At 39.3% G+C, this 27,349-nt stretch overlaps 1 protein-coding gene across 12 annotated transcripts in view; it reads right to left on the bottom strand.

The window, feature by feature from the left end:
- The window catches only part of RUFY3 (RUN and FYVE domain containing 3), a 55,035-nt gene that overhangs the window by 9,695 nt on the left and 17,991 nt on the right, over positions 1-27,349 (bottom strand). For 5 of the 12 annotated variants that reach the window (XM_090139101.1, XM_090139103.1, XM_090139107.1 and 2 more), the window contains 12 exons: positions 23,770-23,823; positions 14,399-14,572; positions 13,031-13,148; positions 11,113-11,214; positions 10,039-10,162; positions 9,701-9,762; positions 8,262-8,327; positions 8,080-8,149; positions 6,417-6,509; positions 5,632-5,712; positions 5,017-5,184; positions 3,366-3,463 (listed from right to left, as the gene is read on the bottom strand). In XM_090139101.1, coding sequence (XP_089995227.1) covers positions 3,366-3,463; positions 5,017-5,184; positions 5,632-5,712; positions 6,417-6,509; positions 8,080-8,149; positions 8,262-8,327; positions 9,701-9,762; positions 10,039-10,162; positions 11,113-11,214; positions 13,031-13,148; positions 14,399-14,572; positions 23,770-23,823 — 1,210 coding nt within the window. Of the gene's footprint in view, positions 1-58; positions 2,318-3,365; positions 3,464-5,016; positions 5,185-5,631; positions 5,713-6,416; positions 6,510-8,079; positions 8,150-8,261; positions 8,328-9,700; positions 9,763-10,038; positions 10,163-11,112; positions 11,215-13,030; positions 13,149-14,398; positions 14,573-23,769; positions 23,824-27,349 lie in introns of those variants that run through there. The other 7 variants (XM_090139099.1, XM_031596777.2, XM_031596778.2 and 4 more) reach the window with 3 other exon arrangements.

Here is a 27,349-nt window from a genome sequence, read left to right as displayed (position 1 = left end):
CCGACTTTAACCAACAAATAAAAAAACCCAGTGAAAAGGTAAAGCCAAAAAAAAAAAAAAAAAAGGGATGGTAAAAACAATGGGAAGGGGGAAAATATTTTAAAGAAAAGTAAAATGTAGGTGAACCAGGCAGAAGCTCTGATTTTCAATTTTTTTTTTTTTATTCTATTACTACAGTTTACAGCCATTAGATGAAAAACATAAAACATCACTTTTATCCAGATTCAAAGCAAACCTCAAATACACAAAATTTTAAGTCAAATTTGATTTTAATGTACGTTACATCTCAGCTTTACACATGTAGCTGGAACTTGCAACATAGGTTAGCTAATATATTTAGAATTAGTGCATCTTCCTGGTCTCTTCCACTGACTGTCACGCTGACTCAAGTGCCTGGGCATTAAGACACCAAAGCTTCTCTGCTTTGGGCCTGACATCAAACTGTCAGATGCTTAATTCTGTCTTATTTTGGCATTGTTGTGACAGCAAACAAAATGAGCCCAAACCCCAATTTCTATAGAAGAAATGTGAGGAGAAGGGCAGGGGTGTTAACTGTTCTAACTAGCTATTTGGATACCTTGATGAAAGCTTTTGCCATTTTTTTTTCCCCCCAAATAGTTAAAATGCATTCCTAGTGAAAGATTACAGAAGCTTAAGTCTATACTCTCAAGCATGAGGCTTGGGCATCACTAGAAGATTTAAATCCAGTCTCCAAGTCTGCTCGTGTGCAGGAGTCCATTAAACAAGCTAAGCAGTGGAACGCGCTTGTGCGTAGGAGGACTAGGCTGATCTGTAAATATATCTAGTGAGAATTAGTAGATATTCTTTCCCAGTTGTATTTCAGTCGCATCTGCTGTCTGCTGCCCCCAAGAAGCACTATCCAACAAGATAAGTGGGGAACTGGCATCAAATAATTTCTATAAGTGTCTCATCTGAGCAAAAACCTCTCGATTTTACTCAGAAAAACCCCAAACATTATTCTCTTGAAAGAAAAAAAAAATCTGTAGGAGCATTTCTAATGTAAAGCCTATAACAGTCCAGCACCTTGAGCTTCTGTGGCCACAGGGAAGAGGACATTAATTTATAATTGGCCATACTACAGTTGCTTAATGTTTTGCGCTGGGGTGTTACGATGACAAATACTTTTCCCATTCTGAGATGCTTCCAAGCTTCAGTGTTCTTTCATCATTTATCAGCAAATTCCATATTTGTATTGAGCAGTGGAAACATAGAAGCAAATGAAAGAAGTATAATAGTAAAAGGCAACTCTTCCTTTTAAACCACTAACTACTCAGATAAGGAGTGGTCAAGTACCAAATTACCATTTCCACTCCCCACCACTGCACTTTTTTTTGTTGTTTGTTTGTTTTAAACACTAGAGTATAAAGATCAGATTTTTTGTTGTTGTAAAACATGTAACTTCCCATTCTAGAAAGAGGAGAGACCTATCAAAACACCTCTCCTCAGCTTCCTTCAGTAAGGAAGAACAGCAACGTATGTCTAGAGGGATTCATGGCAGAGGTAGAAGGCAATGCAAAGATAAGGAGGTTTTCACTGAACTTACCACTCTATCATGTTACTCTAAGACACCTAACTACTAATTTTGGACACATGAATTTTGAAGGAATAAGGATAAGTCCCCCCCGCCCCCCACCAAGTCACTAAGGCAAAATCATTGCAAGCAGTCCTGGTTACAAGAGGGCTGATCTTCGTGGTGATGAGCTACTGGCCGTGCCCATCTGTCTTAAGACTTGGGGCTGAGCCCACAAAACAGAAGTGAATGGGTAATGGCTTGGGGTACGCACACAACTACTTTCAACAACTTCCAGGGATGCATTTGCTCCTCTAATTCACAAAAAGGGTAACACAGAAAACTAGTTGACTTTCCAGAGCTGGCCAATGCAATATTGACTTGACCAACGCACCTAGTATCCATACATGTTGAAGACTTGTGCTGCTGTATACGGCATGCATCACCAGGATGTACAGAGCCACATTCCTTATGCTTTTCTGGTGTTTATTGGCCAACTCGTTGGTATTTTAACACAGTTTAAATGGCAAAGTTAGGGATTTTTATATCCAACTAAATCTCTGAAGAAAAACTCACTAGTTTTAAAAATTCAGCAAAATCCAAATCAACTTTAGGTGACAATTAACATTTTAACAGTTGATCTTAGCAATTCTAAAGTTCTCCTCTCGTGAGTTCTGATGTCAGAGCTGTGAGGTGATCAGACACAAAAATGTCTAATGATGCTTTTGGATCAGTTTGTTTGCTGCACTGTTTAAGGTTTTTGCCTGTTTCACCAAATCCTTTTCACTGTATAAGTAAGTTAGAATGAGGATGAAGAGGAAATGGAAAAATAAGAACAGCAAGAGAAAAAGAGCACATCAATTAGCAGAGAAGATATAATGCACCATAAAATACAAATTTTCTACAAACTGAGCTATGTCATTAAGTATCATTCAAAATGCAAACCTTAAAAATGAGAACATTTACTTAATGAATAGTTTAATGCACTAAATTAATTTAAGACCCATCTTGCTGAGACCTAAGCCTTCCCTTGGTTTGGCTTGGAGTCTTTGGCCAAATAAGAAAAAAGGGAAAAAGGAGCACTGCTCCTCAAATCATTTCAACTTCATCGCTAAGGCCATCCAAATTACATGATTTAGTAACACCAAAGCAACAGAGCCATTAGGATGGACTTGTCTCAGACCAAATGGATGTTATACTTACAGGATATTTTTACCAGCTTCTACAGACAATCAGCCTGTTCCTTGACTTACTTTCACGTGAGATTTTTTTTTTTCCCCCCAAGCATATCTTCCTCAGAAACTATAGGGACCTGATCATTTGTCTGCTCTTAAAACAAATGGTTCAAAATTTGGGGTACTTTTTTCAAAATGGTACCAAAAAGATCTGGAATAATCATGCATCTTCAGAATGATTTCTATTTTACTTTTCTCTTCCCTGCTCCCACTGCAATATTGTCATTAATAGTCAAGCACTTGTTTAGATGCTTAACAGTGTGCTCACTATCAGATAATTGTAATTAGATAATTGTAATTGACTTACAATGACTGAATAAGATGGAAATATGCAGCTGACAGATAAACAAAGCTGCTACGTTAATTGCTGTTTTAGTAGTATATTCCTTTTTTAATGGAAGCTCCTCCCCTGAACATGCAAAACACTTCACACTATGCCACAAAATTACTGCTCAGACTGAATCCTGCTCTCTTCATGTTGCTCTGTTTAGTAGTGCTTTAGCAGCGCGCTAAGGCTCTCATCTGGTCTATGGAATTCAGTGCAACACTATCGCTAGTATAGCACAATTATCATAATTGCAGAAGTTTCATTTTTTTACCTTTGTTCAAGCTGTTTGATGGTAGCAGCCATCTGATTTGTTTTTTCTTCTAAACGGCTATTCAGTTCACTCTTCTGTTTCACTCCCATGTCTGAACTCTACAAAAAGTAGCAATGTGTTTTATATAAGTATCAGTGAAACCAAAATAAGCAAGAACAAATCATGTGGCAAATGGCTAGTAATAGACAGAAGCCATTATGACTGAAGGTGCTCAGAAAGCAAATGCCAGGTCAGCATGGCATCCTGCCCTACAGGTACAGGCTACATTTGGACCTCACAGAATGCCAATGTTATAATCAGATCTGCTTCCTATAAGTGGTGGTAATGCAGTAACTGTTAATGACCCTACAACGTTTTGCACGGAACAATTGGCTCAAGGAGCACAGAAGCAAGGTTTTCCTGGTCTATAATTTTTGATTTGTTTCTATGCACTGTGTGCTACTCTGTGTCCTAAAGAGACTGCTTTCGTCATTATGTAGTAATGTATGTAATGACAGTGTAAACATTTCAAATAAGGCAGTAATGGTTCAGTATCTACATCATAAAAACCAGAAGATACTTTCCTCACTGAAACATGCACATTTCTGAATTATCATCAGTCTTTCTCCACAACAAATAGCATTTTCTTTAGCTCCCCAATAGGGACAATTGCTTAAAATGCGACAGCTTCCTGTTTTGCACCTTAGTAGCTCATGCCCTCTTTAAGATCAAACTTTAACAATACCAGGATTACAGAGCACATCCATAGCCTAGAAAGCAGCCTGAACCAAACCCCATGATTAACTGAGAAAACACTCTGTATGGGAAGTACTGAATCACAGCCTGAACCTCTGATTGATCACCTGAGTCAGCCGTGGGAGCACAGGTGAAGGCAATTCAGCTGTGTGACTGGAAGGGGTGGAGCCTGGCTGCACCTTTCCTAGACACGTTTAAGGGCTGACTGCCACTGGGGAAGGATCTCTCTCTGGAGATCACTCCTCTTAGAGTTTTTCCTGTGATTCCAGGACATGGGTAAGCTTTTCTGTTCATTTCCTATTATCCCTTTCCAACTATATGCTCTCTAAAGACCAGCCTAACTTATCAGTACATTTGTCAATTACACATCTGTTTACTCATTGATTATACACACTCCCAAATGAAGAGTAGCAAAGAACAGCTCACTACTGAGATACCCTTCCCAAAGCATACCTACATTGCATATACTTCCCCACAATAGGGAAAATCCTATATCTGTGGCAGTGGATAATGTCACCTAACTGAAACAGACGCTTGGCAAGGTAACCTTTGTGGGGAAACATTCCTTTCAGGTAAGGTTTGTTGTTTTTTTTTTCCCTGTAGGTTTACAAATTTGAAAAAGACTATCAGTGCACATGTCATTAGAGAATTCTTATCTACCCTAAAGATTCTTACACAAAGCAAATTTAACCAGCACTTAAGAATGCCAGCCCTACATGATCAACAAACAGAAACAAATGCAGAAAAAAATGTGGGTAGGGATAATTTTGCAAAGGAAGCAAGACAGATGTATGGAATATATCCAGTCGCCCTAGTACACACCTAGTACTTTTCAAACAGAGTCGGGGAAAAAAAAGAAAAAGAGCTACCACTTTTATTTGGAACTCATTCTGTTTTATTTAATTATTTTTCTTACCTGCAGCTTGAAAGACAGTTCATGCTTCAGGGCCCTGAGATCATCCAGTTGCTGTCTGAGCGCCACCAGTGCATCTTGCTTCTCGCAGACATCTTTCTCCAGCATCTTCATGGCTAACTCCATCTCCTGTCTCATCCCAATCTGTGCCTCCAGTTCCTTTTCCACATCCTGAAACACACAGCACAGTCAGTTTTCTTCCTCATCAATGATGTTACCACCCCTCACTGGTGCTTTTGGCAATGAAGTCACCATCTCTAAGTGTGCTACACTGTTACAGCATCACAGTTATAGATTTGACATACCAGAAACAATTAAGGACAAAAAATTCACAATTTCAGTCCAACATTAAAGAGTGATTAAGTATGCATTCTGATCAACTGAGTAACATTTCCAATAGTGGCAATATCCTTACCTGCAAGGGGGATGTAAAAGCAATTGCACTGCCTGTTTTGAGCCACAAAATTAACCAACAAGACTGTCTCAGATCAAACTGAAGTAAACAGGCAGAAATGACAATAAGCCCCTGGTCAAATATGCTGAAAAATAACTGTCTGGCATGCAATAATTATGTGAAAAAGCCAACTGTAGGGAGCTTCAACCTCACACTGTCCTTACCAGCCGCAGCTGAGTCTCCTCCTTTAACTGTTTTCGTGCCTCAGTCAGTGCCTGTCCATCTGCAGTTCTGTCTTTAGCGACCTAATTTAATGAAGAAACTCTATCAACGTAATGATACACAGTAACAATTCTCACATTGGCTCATCTGCTTATCCCACTTTTGAACCAAATTGTGCAACTATCAGAACACAACTAGACAATGCAACATGCAGCTTATGAGAAATCTCTGTTGCTCAGTGCAATTCAGCACCTATAATTGAAATGGACAGACAGACCATTTTCAGACCTTAGATAATTACTAAGTATGATTTAAAAAAAATCTCAGAAAGATACCTTTCAAGTTTTAAAACTAAAACCAGATTCTGTCATAGTTACCAATTCTCTCAGCAAATAAACTGAGAAAAGACTAACATATTTTATCATCCCGTCCTTTTATTTCCAAAACGGGTAGCATATCAGGCCAAAAAAGCAGACCTCATATTTCTGAGCTTTTTTTGCCACATCTCAGTTAGATCACCCTTCCTCCAGTCTGTTCTGACATCTTCACCTGGCAAGCCATAAGGATGCCACGTTAGCTTTCAGCTCTGCACGTGTACAAGCTACCGCCAGGCAATATTTACTATGGTCAGGGTCCATCTGTTACTCTCTGCAGAGGATCCACCTGGAGTCATTGTTACTTATTACAGGTTTTTTGTGACATGGATAAGGAAATTAAAGCTCTTCAAAACAGCTACTCTATATAAAATTCTGCCCAGTGGGTTCAAGCATCATTTGCATGTACTGACCTTACGATTGGACTCCAAGATGTAAGAACTTTCTTCTTTAACTCGTTCCATCTCTTCTTGCAATGTAATAATCCTGTTGTTTGCAACAGCAAGCTGTGAGCAAAACAGAACAGTAATATATTAAAAACACATTTAGCAGATTTTTTCTTCTCTAGACAGATTATCCTGTACTTGTTTGCTAACATTCCCAGTAAGAAAAAAAAAAATATTTCAAGTAAAAAAAGACAATTCAGCCCCTAACATAAGGACAGACTATCTGAAAAAGTATCAGCCAACAATGAAAATATATGACATTGGTACTACAGCAGTGACTTCCCAAACTACTTCTATTTGTGTCTTTTAGTAACATTACTAAGTTCTTTAGGTCACTATGTCCTAGACTGTACATAATGTGTGGTTAACACAAGCAGTGCAAATCCTCATTTCAATAAAAATTAGCCTGACAGAAGCACGAGTCTTTGGTACAGCCAAATACACAAACAGATATGACATGTGACACAGTTCATTAACTACATCCTGCAAACAGCTCCAGTTGGCACAGCATGTCCCAGTGTCGATTTAATTCTTAATTTGAATTGCATGCAGACTTGACTAAGAGAAAAGCAAGCTACTAAAAAAAACATAAATCAATAGATACCTCAAGCCAACACTGTAATCAATCTCATGGGTATCACGATTAATGGGTATCACGATTAATGGACAAAGCATTCAAATATGGACGGTAATAAATCAAAAGCCATTTATTGCATCAGCACCGAGAAACACAGCCTACTGTAGAACAGCTTTCAAAAATTAAAAATATCCTTTTAAATTGCAAAAAAACTTTTTTTTCCACTTTACCTGCAAGAGTACATACACTAACTTGCCAGTAAAGTTTCTCATCATTTGGAACACATCCTTTAGAGAAGGTGTTACAGAACCAGACACACATACCTCTCTGATGAGAGTGAACAAGTAAAAAAGAATTTCTATTTCTTGTTTGTACTGCCAGAGCACTGAGATGTCTTAATCAAAATCATTCTGCTGAGCAAAGTGACATGCTGACACAGACACCGTCAAACCTTTAGGACGAGATTTACTGTTATCACTCATGACCTAAAAATAATTTTATTGCATTTATGCCATTACTGATGAATTGCAAGACCAATTTTAAGACACAGGTCACACCTACAACTCACGTACAGCCCTTCCATGCTCAGAGTGAACAAAATTTTTATAATATTTCATTCCTTTATATCTTGCAAATGCTGACAGACTAGAGGAAAAGTCACTGATGCATGCAAGATGATATCAACACAGTAGTAAACTTTTACATCTGTCAAAATAAACAGAAGTTTAGCAATGTCTCTGTCTCAACCTACTTCAGCTGTATGGCAATTCAAGACACATCCATTGTGTAATTCATTTTAAGATATTTTCCACAAAACAGAAAGCATTCAGAAGACTTCAGAAAGAAAAAGTGGATTCGACAGCTTTGATTTTGAACATAAACATTTGGCTGTTTTGCATCTCACATTTAGTTCTCAGCAGTTCAGTATTCCTGTTTCATCTTTAAAAAGACATCACAGTGTACACCAGAATTCTGAAAATAAATCCTCCCTTTATCTTTTCAATCCCTAATTCCAAAAGGCTAGAACATCAGGTGCTTCCCTATTACACTTACCTCCTCCGTCAGTTTAGTGTTGGACTTTTCTAAGGCATCCACTTTGGCCTGCAGGTTGTTTACTGTAGCACTGTTGAAGAAGAAAAAAAAACAAAACCCACATCAGTAATTTCTTCTTTTTTAAAAGTCTGTTTCCTATTGTGCTGTCCAATATAACAAAAAATAAATAAATCATGTATTACCTTAAGTGCCTATTGAGTTCTTCTACATAGTTCTTCTGGTCCAAAATAGCAGTTATCTGACCATCTCTGGAAAAAAGAAATACCCTCAACTCAGCCTGAGTGTAGTCTTTTCATACCTACAAATGCTGACTGTGTGGTGCATTTCTGAAGGTTCCATGCAGACTGGAAGGCCTTTTCCACCATATAAAAAGATTATGAGACGGAGATGAGTGAACTCCAAGTTATTCAGCCTACTTTTACTTCCAGATTACCCACCCTGATTGTCCTGCATGGCTTTCTGGCCCATACTATGCAGCATAACAGAGGCAAACTGTCACTCTGAATGCTTATGCAGCGTTAAAGGCTAGGAAAGGAAGAAATAACATAATTTCTCCTTGATTTCAAACCTCAGTATCTGAATTAATAGATGTAAAGAGATGATGTAAAAGGTTTAAGAGGAAATGTGGCTGTACAGCCATTGTATCCACCATGGCACCAAATGTCCCAAGACCTGATGAGTCTGTGTGTTGCATGTGAAACAGCAAAGCTGAGTTGCAGTCTATGCCCCTCTCATCAGTTACTGTCCTCCAACTTCTCAGAAGCTGCAATTTCTACATTCAGGGATTTTGTGACACATTAAAAGAATAATTAAGCTGGACAACGTTCCAGTCATTACATCAGTACTTAAAAGAAAAAGACTGGTTTTGAACCATATCTATATTGAAGAGGGACTACTTCACCAAATTCAATTCAAGGAAAGCTGCCAACAAACGTGTATTTTGCATACTCTTTCAGCAGGATATCTCAACTACATAAAAGCTCTATAAATGCATTTATTTCATCTGTGGTTTTAACCAAAACATCTGATATTGAGGTGTAATAATTCAAAATATATCTGAATGTGAAGTGGCAGAGCCTCTTGAGAAGAAGAAATACTCTTGAAAGCCTCAGAAAATCACAATACATGATCTGTGTGTCAGCATACCCACACTTTATTTTTTCACCCTCTTGTTCTAAATGTTGCATAGCTACATTTATGTATGCTGACACAAGCACTCTGAGTTGTTATTACAGTTACAGTCATCTCCAACAGCAGAACTTATTTCTGAAGACGCTACAGAGCTTAAAACCAACTCCTGTCCTATGATACACAATAGGTAAAGGTTACTAACTGCTTACCAAAAATGCTTTCAAGAATGGCAAATTTAACTCAAAGAGTCACTTTTAAAGTATTTTCATCTTAAATGGCCAGGAGACTTTCCTCAGCCTTTCTACCTCTCATCGCTTCCAATGTCTTATTTACACATTATGCACTTATAAATATGAGCAATTTGTTCTCTATGAAAAACAAACAAACCCTGAAGTGTTTTTAGTGAAAAACTTAATAGTTTGCAGGGTAACTCAAGATACTTGAAAACAAGTCATCAAGAGATGAGCAGGACAGTTGTGCATGTGCTTACCCTTCACTGCCTTTTGTGCTGTTTCCATCTTTCAAATACATTGAAAAATCAATAACTCCAACCTAGGAGAAAAAATTGCATTTTTAATTAAACACTTTTGATACAACTAACATAGCTGTGAAAGTTTATTGTCATTCAGTTAAAACATCAATACATACTGTGTCACAAGGATTCATTATACTACTAATCTAGCCAAAATGAAGGAAAATATGAACCAGTTCAAGCAAAAATATGCTATGAGAGAAAGCAAATTGGCAAAAAAGTCTTCAGAAGTAACAGTAAGTTGAATTGTTACAATTTAAGCAGGCAGAAAAAAACATTAACTGAACACTACTCACCTGTGAATCCAGGTCTTCTCCTTTCATGCAGAAGTTTGCATCAATGACATTCAAACCTACGAGGAGGCCAGCAATGATCGCACCTTCTTCTTCCATCATCAGTGCATTAGGCTCATAAAATTCACTACAGGATGGACAATGAGAGAAAAGAAGTGTTGTATCTTTTAAAAGTCAACTAGAATCATGACAACTAGCATGCATGCCCTAGTATTTCACAGAATGCAATGCAAAGTTCAGGCTTAATGAAAACCCAGGCAACAATAATTGACATAATTCACACAGAAGCATACTGCTGCTCTAACCAAACATCTCTCAGTACTGTATATCTTTAGGTGACACAAAGACCCATTAAGTAGGAGATCTGGACTCTCAGCTGTTAAGTGGAGATGCAAAAAAAGCATGAATATTGAGTAGCAGTTCAGCGCAGTGAAAATTCAAGGCTAGGCTTAATATTAGAGTTTTATTAATAAACAACACTTCTGCTACTCCACTAAATACTTCTCAAACACAAGCTGCCACATTATCCAGAGGAAAGCAAACTGCAAAGTCAGCTCTGGATTTGCACAGTCAATAAAAATCTACGTCTGAGTAAAGAAACACCAACATATTTATCAAGTTCTACTAGTTCACACAAACATAGTAGCTCATAACTACCCCACATTGTTAGTGCTATTGTTATGAGTGGGGAAGTGAAAATACAGAGAGTGAATTGACTTGCTCCAAGTAAGACGGTGATAAAGTGACAAGATCAGAAATAAAACTACGGCCAAGATCATGTGAACAGAGAATGCTGTATTGGTCTGCAAGAGTTTTTCAACTGAACTGCCTCTTTGGACACAAAATTTGTTTATTCTAATAGATACTCGAGACAGTAAGGGTGGAAACACCACCATTCATGGATAAACAAAGAATATTAAGCATTTTTACTCCCTGAAATGAAACTATGTTTCACAAACATTACCACTTCTGAGGAGATGTACACATATCCTTCCCATTTGGATGTAAAACTTCTTCAAAAGATCTTGGAAGGCAGAAGTGAACCTTACCCAATCTGAGAGAGAGTTCAAGGCTCACCTGAGAAGGTCTTTTCTGTTAATCAAGGCTTTCATATACTCTGAAAGTTTCTTCTGCATTAGAGCAAGGCGAAGCCAAGCTCTTCCTCTACCCACAGGTGTCCTACAAAGGCCAAAACCAACACAATTACACACATTCTGTAATGCACACTCACAAATGATATTAATACCCTATTTGTCAAGTTTCTGTATCTTAAAATACAGCTGATATAGTTGAAGAGAGGGATATACCAGATATGTAAGTATAAATAGTTACAGACAGGATTATCACATAATCTTAGAATGGTTTGGTTTTGAACAGACCTTCAGAGAGCAGTTAGCAAGTTATTACCTAAGCAACCGTTCCTTCTCTCATAACTAATTATATATCTGTTACCACACTAAGAATATTTTCCTGACTTTACCCTAGCTGGATTTCTACACAGAAATCAGCTGCTTCAATAAATCACCTTTTAACTCAAATTCAGTTTTTGCAAGTCAGTAGAATATGTGTATACTTCAGCTTAGTGCTGATGTCCAAACATCACCCCTTCAAGCGTGTTAAGCCTACTAAGAATCTGTAAAGACAACTGAAAGCATAAATTCACTGCTGTTCAAGTATTTTGCTCATAACACATTCATGGGATCCAACAGGGTATGGCCTCAGTCCTTCCCCTCCTCTGCTTTTCCAGACCACCTTAGACACACAGCTTTAAAAATACTGAGAACTGATATGATGCATCACTGTTCTGGCTCATCCACCCTGACAGAGTGGCTGGGAACCAGTACCAGATGCTCCAAAGGAAGGTATAAATCCCCTGTGCTGAGCAGAGCTCCAAATAGAAAGAAATTTCTTTTCCATCTCTAGTAGTCAGTTGTCTTACAGCAAACAGCACGTAAAGCATTTTATTTTTCAGTCTTAACTAATATAAGTAGCAATTGCACATGGAAATTATCTTCATTATTCCCTTTTATGGTCTTGATGTCAACTAACACATGACATTTTATTTCCAAATGGTTAGTGTGTATATAGGACTGTAGTTTTGAGAATTATTCAAAAACTGTCTTTTACTTTATGTCATGCTACAGTATTCTTTTACAACAAGAAAAGCCAGGAGCTGTGACATGACTCTCCTAGCACTCCATGCCGGTCCTGTAAGCTGTTCCAGGCAGATTCCTATGCAGTCCACCACTAAAAGCACTTTTCCATACGTATATTGCTAAACAATAAACTGAAATAAGCTGTTATCAAATGTATTTCCCTCTTTTTTGGGCAAAGATTTGATGCTTAGTCCTGTCATTCATGCAAAAGCATCCTCAAACCTTTTTTCCTTTTGTTAGGCTGAAAGCCTTCACACTAACAGTTCTCCAGCAATGGTCTAAGCAAATCTGAACGTGATGTCTAGAACGACTATGCATTTTTTTTTTTAGAAGCAACATATCCTCCCACAGGTTTTTTCTCTCGCCTCTTCAGCAAAAGTCAGTATCTTCTCCAGCTCTGTAAGCTTCTCTTTTACACAAACTCTACAGGTTTATTTAAATATATTTTAAAAGAAATTCTTCTTCTATCAGGCTCAAATGCATGTAACCTATAATCATCTTCCTTCCAATTCCCTTTCTCTTCAGCCTAGCTTCAGAAGGTGAGTTGGTAAAGGCTCACTCCATTTCTAAGACCTACTGTCATTCATTTAGTGCTAGCAATATATTTGCTATTGTCCGTATGACCTTTTAATACAGAAAGAATGTACTCTTCCTTTCCTTCTGCAGTTCCTTAACTAAGGTAAAAAGAAAGAAAAAAAAAGTAATGAGCCATTTGTATAAACAGCAAGTGGCAGATGCATTCCTGAAGATCGGGTTTGTCCTTCCTTCTCTTCTTCAGAATCATTCTTACAACAAAAAGTAATGTATTAAGTACTTGTGCAGTAAAAAACTGTACTTACTTCAGACCTGGGAGATCTTTAACACTTGCTGTAATCTCTGCAGCTTCAGGAACAAGTTTTTCTACTAGTTCTAAAGGTCCCCAAAATGACTTATTTTGCCCAAGAAAAGTCTTTTTGGCTAAAAAAAGAAAATATATAAAATTAGCCCATTGAGCCTGTGTTGATTATTTATATTCTCAAACATGATCAGAAGTAAGATCAGAACAGCTGACAGAAAGAGCCTACTGGGACTGCTACTGAGCAAGTATAAAAGATTACTTCTCATACCCAAAAGTGGCAATTACTGATATCATTCAAATAAAGCAGTAAGGGCTTGATGTAGATACCAAAAGTAGTTTTATACAAGCTAAATATTGCAAGACAACATCCAGTTATATCCAGTAACTCAGACTCACTGCTAGAGGCAAAGATTTCTCCTAGGATGTTGCCACTGTTCCTGAGTCATACCCCGTATGTGCACAGTAATTTTCCTTCACCACCACATTTCAAGGAAAAGAACCACAACGCTTTGAATCTAAATCCTCTATAGTTTCCAGGGATTTTTCTGAAGGAGGAAAGGATGCGTAGAGGTTTCTAGTGACTCCTATATTTTAAAACTGGAAACTAATTTGCAGAAGTAAGGAAACTGAGAACTCAGCTAACTTAAAACCAGCAGTAGTGACATCAGCAAGAGGACAGATAAGCAACCAAAGCTGAACAGCATGAACACCTCTTCCTTGCACACATAACCAGCACAGGAATCACTCTGCCCCTGTGTACTTTGCCCACAATGCTGAATGAAGCTTTTTAAAAAAGCACCACAGGAATTATGTGCTGAGAGGAAATTTAACATCCCCCACTCTTCATCTCAAGGAAAGGGCAGCAAATCAAGGAAACTAGCAGTTCTTAGCAGTTGCAGTTCTAACTCCATGATTCATAGTTAACTACATGCTCTGCTTGCCATTTAAAAAAGCAGCTTAAAAGATATTAGCTGCAGTAAGTCAAAATCCTCAATTTTGATAGAACTAAGCAGTGCTGCAGATCCTCTTCCACCAAAAAATTCATTGCCTCTCTAAGGAAGTGCTGAAAAAATGGAGTCATGAGTTTGCTGAGGAGGCAGCTTTAGCCCTGATGACTTAGTTATACTTGAATCACATCTGAAAAGCTGTTTTAAAAGTGACAAGCAACTGCAACAATGGAGCTTTTCGCTTGTAGCATTATACCTTCAGCAGATTCTCTCCTTTTTCTGTGCCCTGTCAAGTCACCTGTGATCACAGACACCCTGCTCAACCTCTGCTGAATACCAAGCCAGACTTTTAAAACTAGATTGCTCTCCTGCTCCTATGCTGTGACAAACAAGCCAGGAGGGCTCCTCTCAAGTAAGTTTACCTTTCAAGCCATGTTTAAGGCAATGTTCCATCACAACGAAGAACTGCTGAAGAGGTGCATAGTCAGAGTCCAGTGTTCTGCCCAGATTAAGTGCTGATTCGATCAACCCCTTGATACTCAGTTTTGCCATGTTCATCAGGTTCATGCGTTCATTAGCCATGAGATAATTAGGATCTACAGAAAACAGAAGAAAAATACGGCTGAGTAACAAAAGTTTTTATTATAATAATATATCCCATTTCTCTTCTCATCTCAGCACTGAAGACATTTTTAGTGGCAGTGATAGTTTGATGAGAGGTGCTCTCTTCAGTCTTTTCCAGAAAAATCAAAATGAACCAGCACCTTATGATGAAAGCAACACTGACATAGGACTAGGTGATAGTTTAAGAATTGAGAAACTCTTAAATTAACTAAAAAATCCTTCATTTTTCAAGAAAGAACAGATTAAAGGCTGACATAAATATTGTGCTTCACATCTCGACAATGTATTCCCGAATGCTACAGCTGTCACTTTCCCCAGCTCAAAGCCCTGGCTACATCCAGCAACTACAACTCCATAAGAATTCTGCAGCTGTGACTTGTTCCTCGCTCTAAAGACAAGCATGAATCCTCTCACACTTAGTCCATCAATGATCCTCTTTTCCCAGTGTTTCATCTTTCATGACTTATTTAAGTTTTAATATAACAGAGCCAATTCCCATCTCTCTCTCTTCATTGTATCAAAAGTGCTTAAGTATTTTAATAGCAATAATGAGGAGCATGGCTCCTTTAGCAGCTTGCTTTCACATCCAGCACACACAGACCTTCCTCAAGACTATATTCTCCCTCTAACATTATATAAAAACTCAGACCTTGTATAAAGGTCTGTTATTATCTGTTTCTCATTGCAAGAGATTAGCACTCATTTCCCAAAGTACACCCTACATACAGGCCTCCCCTGCTCCCTGATCTGTCTCTGGTACGGTACAGTGCACTGATGCCCACACCCAACCTGAGCACCTCTCCTCCCAGAGGCCTTCAATTCACTTACAACACCCAAAGATACAATCTCACAAGAGCACCAGTCCTGTAACCACAGTGAAATTGCCCTACATCTACAAAGCATCTTAAGCTTTAGGCCTACAGACAAACAGTAAGAGAGACAAATCCTTCCTGTTAAAATACAGTGCCGTATGAGCTACAGGTTTTCTGTTTGCATCTGTTCCACATGCAATCTTACTAACGCTCCTTGGCACGAGTAGCTCCATCTTTGTAAGGCACGTTTATTCTAGGGTTGCTGTAAACAGCTGCATACTGTTAAACCAATTTAGTAGCTTCAGCATTGAGTTTATTACACTCAGTAGAAGAAAATATGACCCTAAGACATCTAAAGATGGATGTGTACCCAGTGCTTATGTCATTTGCTGTATTGACAGAGCATGCATGCATTTAGCAAGCAATTAAAACAGATACCCAAGCCTTACAACCTTCAATTAGAAGAACTTCCAAAAGGGAGCTGTATTTCTATTAAAAATAAAAAATAAAAAAGGCCATGAAAATTACTACAAATCTAAGCAGCATAAGAATTTGCACGGCTGTTCCTGCAGTCTCTGCAGACTATTACCACACAGATCTGCCCTTTGGAGCATTCTTAAGCTCCTTATGACTGCTCAGAGACCCTAATTCTTTAATGCACAAATAGCTTACATAGGTTCCTATGTCTCACCCTGAAACATCCAGCATTGCTGAGAAGGAAATGCAACTCCCATCCTCAAAGTAAACTCTTGCGGATGTGCATGCTTGTCTGCAGCATGTTTGCCACTGAGCAAATATCAAATCTCTACCAGATACATAGACTTAAGGCAACTTAAGGGTTGGTCACGTAACCTCCTGTCTACAGAAGTGTGAAGACTTGATTTCTCTTAATTTAAAATACAACTATTTAGTCAAAAGAGACTATGGGGTATATTTTTCCCAGAATGCTGCAATCTCCCACAGGACTTGTCCTACTGATGAAAGCCATCACTCTGCTTCACTGGCACTGATGACACCAGTTGCTCAGACATGGGTGAACACCGCCTCTTTGCCATCTCCAATGTACTTCCACTGCAGTGAGGCACCCACCAGCCAAAGACAATATGAGGAGCAAACCCTCATAAAAGCACTCAGCTATTAGAAATCACATCTACCCATTTTCAGTTTTGTTCACATCCTGCAGGTTGAAACAAGCCCAGTAACCCAAAGCTGACTTAATTTTAGCGACCTAAAACTATATCCAAAACAAGCAACAAGAAGAGTAGCTGCTATTCCTGATTGAGACTTCCTATGCCAGAAAAAAGGAGATGATGAAAGGCACTTCAGGGTTAGCAGAAGAAAAGCAACTACTCAAGCGGAGACAAAACCGCCCCCTGAAAAAATATGAAAGGAGATCGAAATACAGCATTTGTGAAATCTGGTAACAAACAAAACCTGGGAACAAGTGAAATCTGCCTCTGCAGCATTCTGCGTTCCAGTGCCCATGGGCCTAAAGCTAACTGGCACCTAAGGTGGTGATGGCTCATTATTGCTGCATTGCTTTTGATGGGCTGTCCGCCAGTGGATGTGTTGTTTCTATCCAGGACGCTGACAGCTCAAAGAAATACTCTGTGGCATTGCTCTAGCAACTCTCATGTACCCCAACTATTACAGTTAAGGGCTGCAAAAAAATCCAGTTCAGGGAGACTGGTTGTGAGAGCTACCACCATTCAAACTCGATACCATGGCTGCTTTTGCTCCATCTCCTCAGAAGCATGTTAGGGCAAGGCCAGTCTTCTCACCTTGCTGCTCCTGGATGAAGCAGTACCCCAAGTCTCCTCTAAATTTCATTGGAACCATCCTGGCAGGTCCTGCACTGAGGAGCTCAAGGAGGGAAGACATGAGGAACAGGAAACATACCAACAGTGCTGAGGAATGCGAACTGGAATTGCCATTGATCAACAGCTATCACTGTAATCTCACTCCAGACCATGCCTGCTGCCATGGAAGAGTATATCTAAACAGAGAAGGCTCTAAACAGAGAAGTGTCAGACAAGTTCAGTTGTTCCTGTGTGCATCCATAACGGTTGCTCTCTAAGAGCATGAGCATCGCTCCAGTATTTGATCCTATCACAGACACAAAATTATGCTCTGTGTTGGTACCATGATTCAAAATTCATTTAGAACAAGCTCCTCTATTAAAAACCAGCCAGCTTCCTCCTCCAGTACTTCTCTCAGTTTTACTCTATCTACAGCATGCCTATGCTTCCGACCAAGGCAGATAAACCAGCAAAAAAATCTCTTATCTGAGGCAGTTTTCACATGTGCCCACAAACAAATATGGTGATGAGGTAAAAGAAAACAAGAGGTTTATTATTTAAATACGTTTTGAAATCTAGGGTGAACATTATTGCTTATCTTGCCAGGCTTTAAAGAACAGCCCCTGTGCATGAGCACACACTCAGAAATGAGATGAGAGCATTTAACCTTAACACAGCTAACCATTAACTATGACTAGAACTTAAATCTCGTCAATAGTAACAGCTTCTAATTCTCATTCCCTATTGGAGGAATGGCAAGATACAGAAAGATGGAGAAACCTTTATCTCTTTTTATCAGTGCTTCTCTCCCTGTAATAACATCCCTGCTGCAGCACAGAGCTGTGGGAGCAATTAATTGATCTCACCAGGAGCAAGCAAGTGTCCAAAGGGATTCTCTTAAGTGGCAAATCAATCATAAACACAAAATTAAAGAAACTGTACAAGATAGAGTATAACCGCACCCTAAGTAAATTTTTCCGTGTAGCTTAGTTATATGGATAGATTCCAAGAAGACTGCTCTGAATTAGGATGCTGCTCCATTAATATACACTTACAGGAAACTATATACTTTTCCTCCAGTATTGAGAGCTGCTGCCTCCTGCAGACTAATAGTAAGGTTAAAAGATACCCTATGTATTTCAAGGCAAGATGTATGGCTATCTGCAGGCCAAAGGTCTGTGACTGCCACATCTCAACTGGGGTCAGTGCAACACTAATTTAAAAAGAGAAAGAAAAAATGGATGCGTGTATGTTCAAGACAATCAGATACCTTCAACACTCTTAAGGGATGAGAGCTAATGAACATGAGAGAATGAAAGCACTCAGTTAAAGAAGGAAAAGCAGGGCTACATGTTCATTTCATACTTAACTGTGCAATCATGGTCTGAAGAATTAAAACGTCATTTCACTGAAAGATGTTTTAATCACATTAACAAAATAAAGATTGCTTCTTCATCAGTGTGTTGTGAATGATGGCACTCTGCGTATGAAGCTGCAACCCTGCCCACAGCACAATGTTGGAAAGAGGTGATCTTTAAGGCCCCTTCCAATCCAAACAATTCTATGATAATATCTCAAAGACGAACTCAAAATACAAAATCCAAAATAATCTATATCCTTGTTATATGCGCTACAGCGTACACAATCTCAAAATTGAGTCCAAAAAAACAGAGTAAGCAAGCAAAGATGATTTTCCCACAGGAAAACTCAGCCACCTACTTCTTTGACAGACATCAAATGCAACTGACATCCCATTGAGATTCCCAGCCTGTGCCAGAATCTCCTCCAACTTTCTGCCTTGAACTGCAAAAAGCTCAGCCCATGTTCTACCGTAAATGCCATGCTGTAAACATTAAGAGTAAAACCTTGGCCCTTACACTTTGTCTTTCAATGTGTTTTGGATTTCAGTTCAAGTAATCTTGAGTTTTGGACAATACTGATATTTAAAAATTGCAGCTTCTAGATGATGGACACTTTTGCTAACCAGCAATCTTGAACATGATCACATGCAACTGGGCTTGATTCCATTAAAACGATAGGTGTTAAATAATGAGCTGATCCTGCTGTTTCCCTAAAATACCAAATTCACAGGTTGCTGAAGATGTAAAACTGTGGCACAATCATTCACATGCAAACAACATGAAAAGCAAATACTCCTGAGAATTTTCCATGAACAACTTTTCAAATCATCTAAGAATCAAAAGAACCCTGTAAAATCACAGAATTAAGGTTGGAAAGACCACTAAGATCATATAATCCATGGGTGTCCAACCTTCCAGCTTGCCTGGGCTGCATGGAGTGAAGAGGAATTAATTGTCTTGGGCCACATATACGTAAGTTGCTCCGAAAGTAATGCCTCCTATTTATTTCCATGGAAACTAAAAGAGCTACAAAGAGCACTATAACAGTACTAGATAGAGCAAATTCTCAGCTACAAAATACTACTTTTCCATGCAGTCACCACCATTGGCTGTGCATTTTCACCAGTGATAAGCAAGAGCCTGCATGCCGTACTCATACAAATCAGAACCAGTAGAGGTGACCCACTGCCACTGTTGGCACTGCTGGAATGCACCATCAATGTTCAGCAAGCATCAGTGAATGTCAATGGGTGCCACTGTTTCCAGGAATTCAGTTTCACCCCCTTGCTTCATATGCATTTCCACATCAGACTCCATTCTATCAGACTGCCCTTCTGCTGCCATCTGCCACACAGAAACAGCATGGAATGAAATACAGGTGGGAAGGTTCGACCTCTGCTGCTGTACCCCCAACATCTGCCTCTGATGTTGTGGGCCTGCATAGCAAAATAGGAAGTGCTATTTTCAGAGCAGCCCTCACAAAATACATAATGTTGTTAATAAATAAGTAAAAACAACATCTTAATTTTTAAGACAAATTCTGAAAAAAAGAGAGGAACAAAAGCATAAAAGGAGTGGGATATTTGCCCTTATTTTTGTGAAACTAACACACCAAGCTGGTTCAATGGCAGTGGCTGCAATTCTCAGTGAGCTCTCAGGTGCTCAGAGATTTTTAATGAAATTCTATTCTTTAAGTGCTTCATCCTTGATAACTGTTCACAAATGTGTGTACTGACATAAAGCAATCCCATGAACAAAGTGTGGTTGTGAAGTGAGAGATCTTTCTCTCTGCTAAGATAGGGATTATGAAACTCTAGAAGAGAGACACGATCAGATTTTTGAGTAGAATATCTGACTGCAACTCTCTGCGTTTTATTTGAAAATTTGCAGGTAATGTATTTTTATCAACTGAAAATGGTGTCACAAACATAAATTGATGATTTTTTTGGCAATCTTGAAACGTATTCTCAAACTCCTTTATCAAACCAGAAAACACAGCTGCATGCACTTGCTGTGACCCACGGGTTGGACAAGCCTGATCCAGTCCAACTGCCAACAAATCACCATACCACTACACCATGTCACTCAGAGCAACATCTGCCCTTTTCACGTAGCTAGGAACCTAAAAAGTCAGAAAAACCAAAAAAACCCCACCAACTTAAATCTGTTCAAAGTAATGCCTATTGAATAGTATTTCAACAAGACTCTCCGTATAGCAAATCAATTTCAAATCAATAATCCAAATCTGAATTCTGCTTTGTATGGCAGAGAAACAATACCTTGCAAACAGCACATGCTGTACTCAGATTAACCGAGACACATCCGTGATGAAGCACTGGCTTTCTATGCAAACCAGCCAGCTACCCACAGCGCACTGAGTTTCAGTTCAGCAAATTCGCATTAGGAAAGACATTAGTTCTAGTTGCTCAGACTCTGAAATCATGAACATGTGTATAATTTCTAATAAATGCCTAAAGCAAATCCCTAGATAAATTAAGGACTTGAACCGCCTTGTTCCCAGCCTCTGTTCTGCCACACTTCACAGCACAGAAGGTGAGAAAGTTCTCTGGGAAAAACCAAAGCTGTCTCTGTGCTTGTTACTGACAGGGAGTCAAGAAGCAGCAGCACAGCATGCATTTTTCTTGGAATAGCTCCTTTAGATCTCCTCCTGGCAGCCTCAGCTCCCGGTCTCCCTAAAATTCCTGCACACCAGGGCACAGTACCCGAATCCAAGCTGCCATCAGGAGGCTGTGCTAACAGACTAGCTTTTGGCCAAGGTAACCACGGTGTGGTGCACGCTCCTCTCTCTCTCCCAGGTATTAACAGTCACCATGTCCAGCTGAATGTCACATAGTATTGAGTGGAGGGAGAGAAGAGCACCTGCAACCTGAGCTATTTGCTTTCTTACCTGATCCACAGACTTTCATTCAAGAGGGACAAACAAGCTAAAGCAAACTGAAGCTATCCAGTGCTGCAAAAGCAAACATGAGTTTAACAACCACATGTATTTTTGAAGCTTCTCTTATGTTAGCTGAAGCACACCTGGCACTTCTCTACATTCCAAGTCCTCACCTGCCTTCAAAGCAATGCGCATCAGACTACCATTGTGAGGAAGAGGTGATACACCTTCTGTTTCTCTTAAACAAACCCCTTAGAAGTAAACAGCAATTAAAAAAAAAAAAAATCAATGAATGTTCACAATGGAAAAGCAGAGGCATGTATATTTCTAGACAAAAACTCTACTAATTTTTTTCTTCTGTATTCAGAATTCATCCTGCCTACTCTGAAGGATGGGATAAACTGGAAAGCAGTTGTCATTTTTGTAATCTGCTGTTAGTACATCTCATTTCCTGAGAGAAGCAGCACTTATTGAGTTTACAGGGTTGCCTCGTTTGTTTTTGCTATTATGCTCTTCATAATTCAGACACTGATGGATTGAAACCATCCTCTGCTAGGTTCTCATGTGATGGTTGGACTAGATAATCTTAGTGATCTTTTCCAACCTTAATAATTCTATGACTCTTTGTGTTTGTTATGGGGAAGAAAGCAGACACCATTACCAGGGAGAGCACACAGTGGGCATCTAGGGCTTCCAGGAAAACAGAACAGAGCGATGGTCATGGCAAGCAGGTACAAGGGAAGACAGACAAAAAGACAGACATTTTGAATGCATCTTTGAAATACATTTCACCACCACCTCACTCCACAAGTACCAAAAGCCTATACACAGTTTCACAGGGAAAAAAAACAAACAAACAAAAAAACCCAAATCCTTTTCTTCCTTAAACACAAAAGGAAGAAAGCTGAAGGTGCTGGGCAGAAGGATCTGTTGCGTCAGGAGACAGCACATCTCCCATGGCTGAGAAGAGCCAGCCAAGTACACCAGCACTCCAGGCAAGCACGTAACCGAGCACAGCAATTCAGAAAGGCAGCACCCACAAAAGGTTCTATTAGAACTTTACAAAACCCAAAAGGTTCTATATAGAACCTCAAGTCTTATACATATGTGCTCCATTTATCTGTACTGTTTGGCTTTAACCAAGTGTTATACTATTTATACAGTGTATAAATTGTAATATAAAGAAACAAATGCAGGTGTTTGATTGTTCGGTTGTTCTTTTGTTTCTTTTACTTATAAGATTCTAACAGCAATAATTAGACCAAAGCTGAACAAAACGCTGGTAAGAAAACAGCCACTGTGCTGGTTCAATCCACAAATCGGCAAAAAGAGCTGAAATGCATCTGCTGACATTATTCTTCTAGGGTTATCAGTATGGAAATAACAAGACGTGTGCTCTTATGCCTTGTGGATGTCAACAGCCCCGACTTAGCTTCTGATCTGAGATGGCTGCTCTTAAGGAATTTGGCATTTGTAGATATATGCCCCATTCACTCTTCTACATGAAATCTATGTTCTTCCTAATGATGAATACTGAAACTTCTCAGCCATGAGAGGAAAACTTCCTTGTCTCCAAAAAGCTCGTTAACCTTTTGCTGCAAACACTTCCAGCCCAACCATGCACAGCCACGTTTAGTCATTTCTACAAGGTCTCACTTTGATATTTCTGAAGTATTTCAGAAACTTCAGGGTGATTTCTGAAATCTTAATTAAAATTGATCTCCTAAATACTGTTGTACCTTATAAGGTGCATTTATATCAGGATCAGGAAAATAACTGTCCCAGAACCCACTTTATATGAGAAAACTAGTCTCTCCATCCATTTTCCCTACCTTCACTTGAAGGTCCAAAATTGGTAGCAAGTCTTTGGTTGGTTGTGTTGTTTTTTGTTTGTTTTTTTTTTTTTTAAGTAAGCAACATTGTCAGAGTACATCTATATTTTCAAAAAGAGATCAGTAAGAATCCAGAAACCAACAAAGAACCCATGGACTGGTAAAATTTATCAGAAAATCCTTCACAACACCCATTTTAATTGTAAATTAATACAGTTGAAAGAGTAACACATAAATGCGAGTGATCAAAGACATCTTCTTTAGCACACTAACAGCAGAAACCCAACAGCCAGCACACATAGCACGTTCTGCTGTGAACCTGGTGCAACCAGACAAGCACGTTCAGAAAGCCACAGCTATGAGTACGGGAAAGGAAAAGTGCATTTTGCACGCAGGTTCAAAATCATAAATCAAAAGCCAATGGTAAGTGGAAATAATAGCTGAAAGATGTTGGTGTGGCACGCACCTTCAGTATCATCACGCAATTGCTCCACCACATCTGTCAAATCCTCCCAAGAGTCTTTGCAAACAGCAAAAAGAAAGGAAAAGAAAGAAAATGTCATGCAAGCCATGATCTAAAGGAAAGATTCAAAATCAAGGTACAAGGGAAGGATAACTGAAAGGGAGATTCACATAATACAAAACTCAGTTCATATTAGCAAGAAATTTGCAAGACAAAAGGGTTTGTTAGTCTGCACAAAGCAATACAGAGAAGCTTTTTTTTTCAGCTTGAGACAAATTAAGGCAGCCTTCAATAGAACTTGAAAAAATTTGCTGGTTTTTTTTTTCATTAAGACAATCAATATTGTAATAAAACACATCCTAAAAGGAAAAGCAGGAAATACATTATTTTTTTAGAAGATCAAAGCACTCAACTTTTGGTATTTATGCAACATCAGCATTTGCTTCAGTTTTTTTCCTACCCAGCTCCCAAAAGAACCCCCAAGATCAGAGAGAAATACGACCACGCAGGAAAAGCAAGCACGGTGAGCTCGGCACATTTCAGGAAAATGACACCAAGAACTTTTTAAATAGGCTTTAGTGGTACTCTTAACTCTGTTACAACAAATGAAAAATGGTGCAGAGGTGATCCAACTCAGCCCAGTCTCGGGTCACCGGTTTCATGTTGTCATTGCGACTTTGATTCACTGCAGCCCTGATCAGAAAAGCTCTCTTTCTCCTCGCTGGGAGCCTGCAGGTGGCTGCAGGTATGGTGAGGAGGCAGGTATCCCAGGAGAGGATCAGGCAGGACAGGGAGAACTTGTTTCAACACTCCCACTAATTCCCTACTTTTGAACCCACAAACAAAGACAGACAAAGCCCCAGACATCCGAATCCTGCCTATTTTCAGCTCCCTACTTACATGCCTGCTCCCCTCAGCGCTAATCTGAAAACTGGTGAACGTCCAAACCACAAGAAAGGCTCTGTTCCCCTTCACACACCAACCGTGCCAAAGTCCCGAGCAAAGTACACATCCTGCTAGGACCTCCTCCTCCCTCCCACAGAAAACCTATCGCTAAGCCTCCTTCTGCCACGGGACTCGGTGCTAGCAAACAAGCAGTGCATTCACAGTCACTACAGTTAAAGAAAAACACCGAAATGCCACTGTGAGCAGTAATTCAGCTGATCCCCAAAAGCCTCTTACGCTGCAGTACTATTGATCAGCCATCATCTTATCCTCAGAAACTGTTTTATTCAAAAAGATGATTTTCAGAAATCAGTTTTGCACCAGTTTTCTTCACGGCCCAGTAATTCCCTTCTGCCCCTATGAATAAGCATTACTGCAATAATGAGAACAGTAGAAGACAACCCTCCATTGTGCCCCGTTAATTTACCCACGTGGAACTGATCAACTGCTTTTCCTTCAGCAGGGATTTCTCCTTCTCTTGTTAGGGGCAAAGAGGGGGAGGATGAGTGCAATCAGACCTCCTGACCCCTGCTTCCTACACACAGCTGGGAGTTCTGCTTGAGAAACTCCCTGCTATTGCAATAGCAAAGCACTGGTGATGCTCCCCCTGCCACTGGCTTCACTTTTGGTCTCTTATTACAGGTGTTAAAGCCTCCTGCAGGCTCAGGAAGCTTTCTGTAGCTCAGTGCAGTGGTGGATGGACATTCCTCTTGCACTTCTCCAAACTCCAAAGAACTCCTTCTTTGGAATGTCACAGACCAGATTACATGGCACATGGGTTACTTTCAGCACTTCGCCTTCACAAATACTTGTGTGATTCAAATTTCCTTACCTGTGCAAACCCTGTGTAAGACATCTGTATAAACAAGTCCATAAAGCTAATATTTTCTAGCTATACTTCTAATATTTCTAACATTAAATCAGGTCAAAATCTAGGTGCACACATGACCATTTATTTAATACCACTTTCCACCAGATGTAAAGATCAAAATCAGATTCTGATCATCCCATAATCCCTACCTGACTACTGAGATCAAACATCATTGGTGAATGCTGTCTTATCAAATATTGAGGGCTTTCTTCCTTAATCTCAGGCATAAATAGTGAAGAAAATCTCTGAACAGAAGTATCTATGTATACATAACAATTAACTTGGCAATTGGCTCTTTACACATTGCCAGGTATTAGTAGACCTTTCACATCTTTCTCACTGCTGATTTTGCAGCTTCAAACCCCTCTCAAAGTGTACCATATAGGCAACATCTAAGCCAAGCATTTAACACCTCTGCTTCTCTATGCCTCAGTCTTTGCTCAACTCCACATCCAGCAGCCACCCAAGACCTCCACCTACAATGACAGCTGTGACAGATAGCGATGCTCACACATGGAACAGGTTTTTATTTCTCATCACCATAAGAAATACACAAACTAAATAAGGTCAGCAAATTCCAAGCAGTCCAATCCCCACCCCACCCACAGATATCAGGTCTGAGCTGAGTTTTTCACAGAAAGGGGCAAGAAACCTCAAGTGACTGCCAGCTACAGCTGAACAATTGCCTCCTCCTTCACACTGAAAGACCGAGGCTTTTACTTTTATTTAAGAAAACAATGAAACCAAAACTTTCAACAAGCAATTCCTGTAAAGCTTACAAACAAACGTACAGATCTGTGCAACCTGTGTAGCTGTAGGTGCTCCTGTTCACTGCTGGGGAGATGGACCAGATGGCCGTTAAGGGTCCCTTACAACTCAAACCATCCTATGACTGTATGAAATGTCCACTGGAGATTCAATTTTTTTTTTTTTTTAAATACCAGCAATAATCCCATCCTCTTTCTAGTGAGAAATTCATCAATTTACACTGGCACTGAAGGATCATGATATCTGCAAAGATTTAGAGGAAAAGAAACAGACTGAATTAGCATTTCCTTGCAAATTTGTGTTCATTTCCTCATGCACTTAACTGAGGCTTTGCATACATTTATTTCATTTCTTCTTTTACTACGTACAGCTTTCCCCACTCGTCTAGAATATTTAACAACAAAAAAAAAAAGAAAAAAACCAAAACCTCAACTTGATGGCTCCCATGCTCCTCCTCACAGTACATTTAAGATCAATATAATACTTTTGGTATGATGGTGATAACACACCAGTGATAACATGGATACCAACTTTAGACCCAGATGAAGTTTTCATGGAAGAACTGCCACACTCCAACCAGATTCATGGGAAGAACAGTAGTGGGGAATTGAGTATCACACTGCAGCAAATGCAAAGGCATTGAAGAAACTGAAGCACTTTAATGACAGATATATTAATATGAAAATCCTATTCATTATTTTAAGAATAATGCATTTTAAAGTTATTTTCTTAACTGCTGCAATGTCAGCAAAACAGAGATATCAACCAGTTGGAAAACAAGAGCCAGTCCAACAGCATCAAGGGCTGGGGCTGACAGATCCAGCTTCACACTAGGGCAAGGAAGCCTTGATTTTATATTGCTGTTAAACAGAAAGAGTTCTTGATTATTATTAAGATTGAAATTACGAACCTAGCACAAGGTTGGGAGTAGAAGCCAACTAACACCATACCTCTCCGAAGCCCAGCCAGCTGTGCACCACAATACAATGCTCCTACACC

Source organism: Phasianus colchicus, chromosome 4 (assembly GCF_987193195.1).
Source record: "Phasianus colchicus chromosome 4, bPhaCol1.hap1.1, whole genome shotgun sequence".
NCBI lineage: Eukaryota > Metazoa > Chordata > Aves > Galliformes > Phasianidae > Phasianus > Phasianus colchicus.
This window is presented reverse-complemented; position numbering and strand designations above follow the sequence as displayed.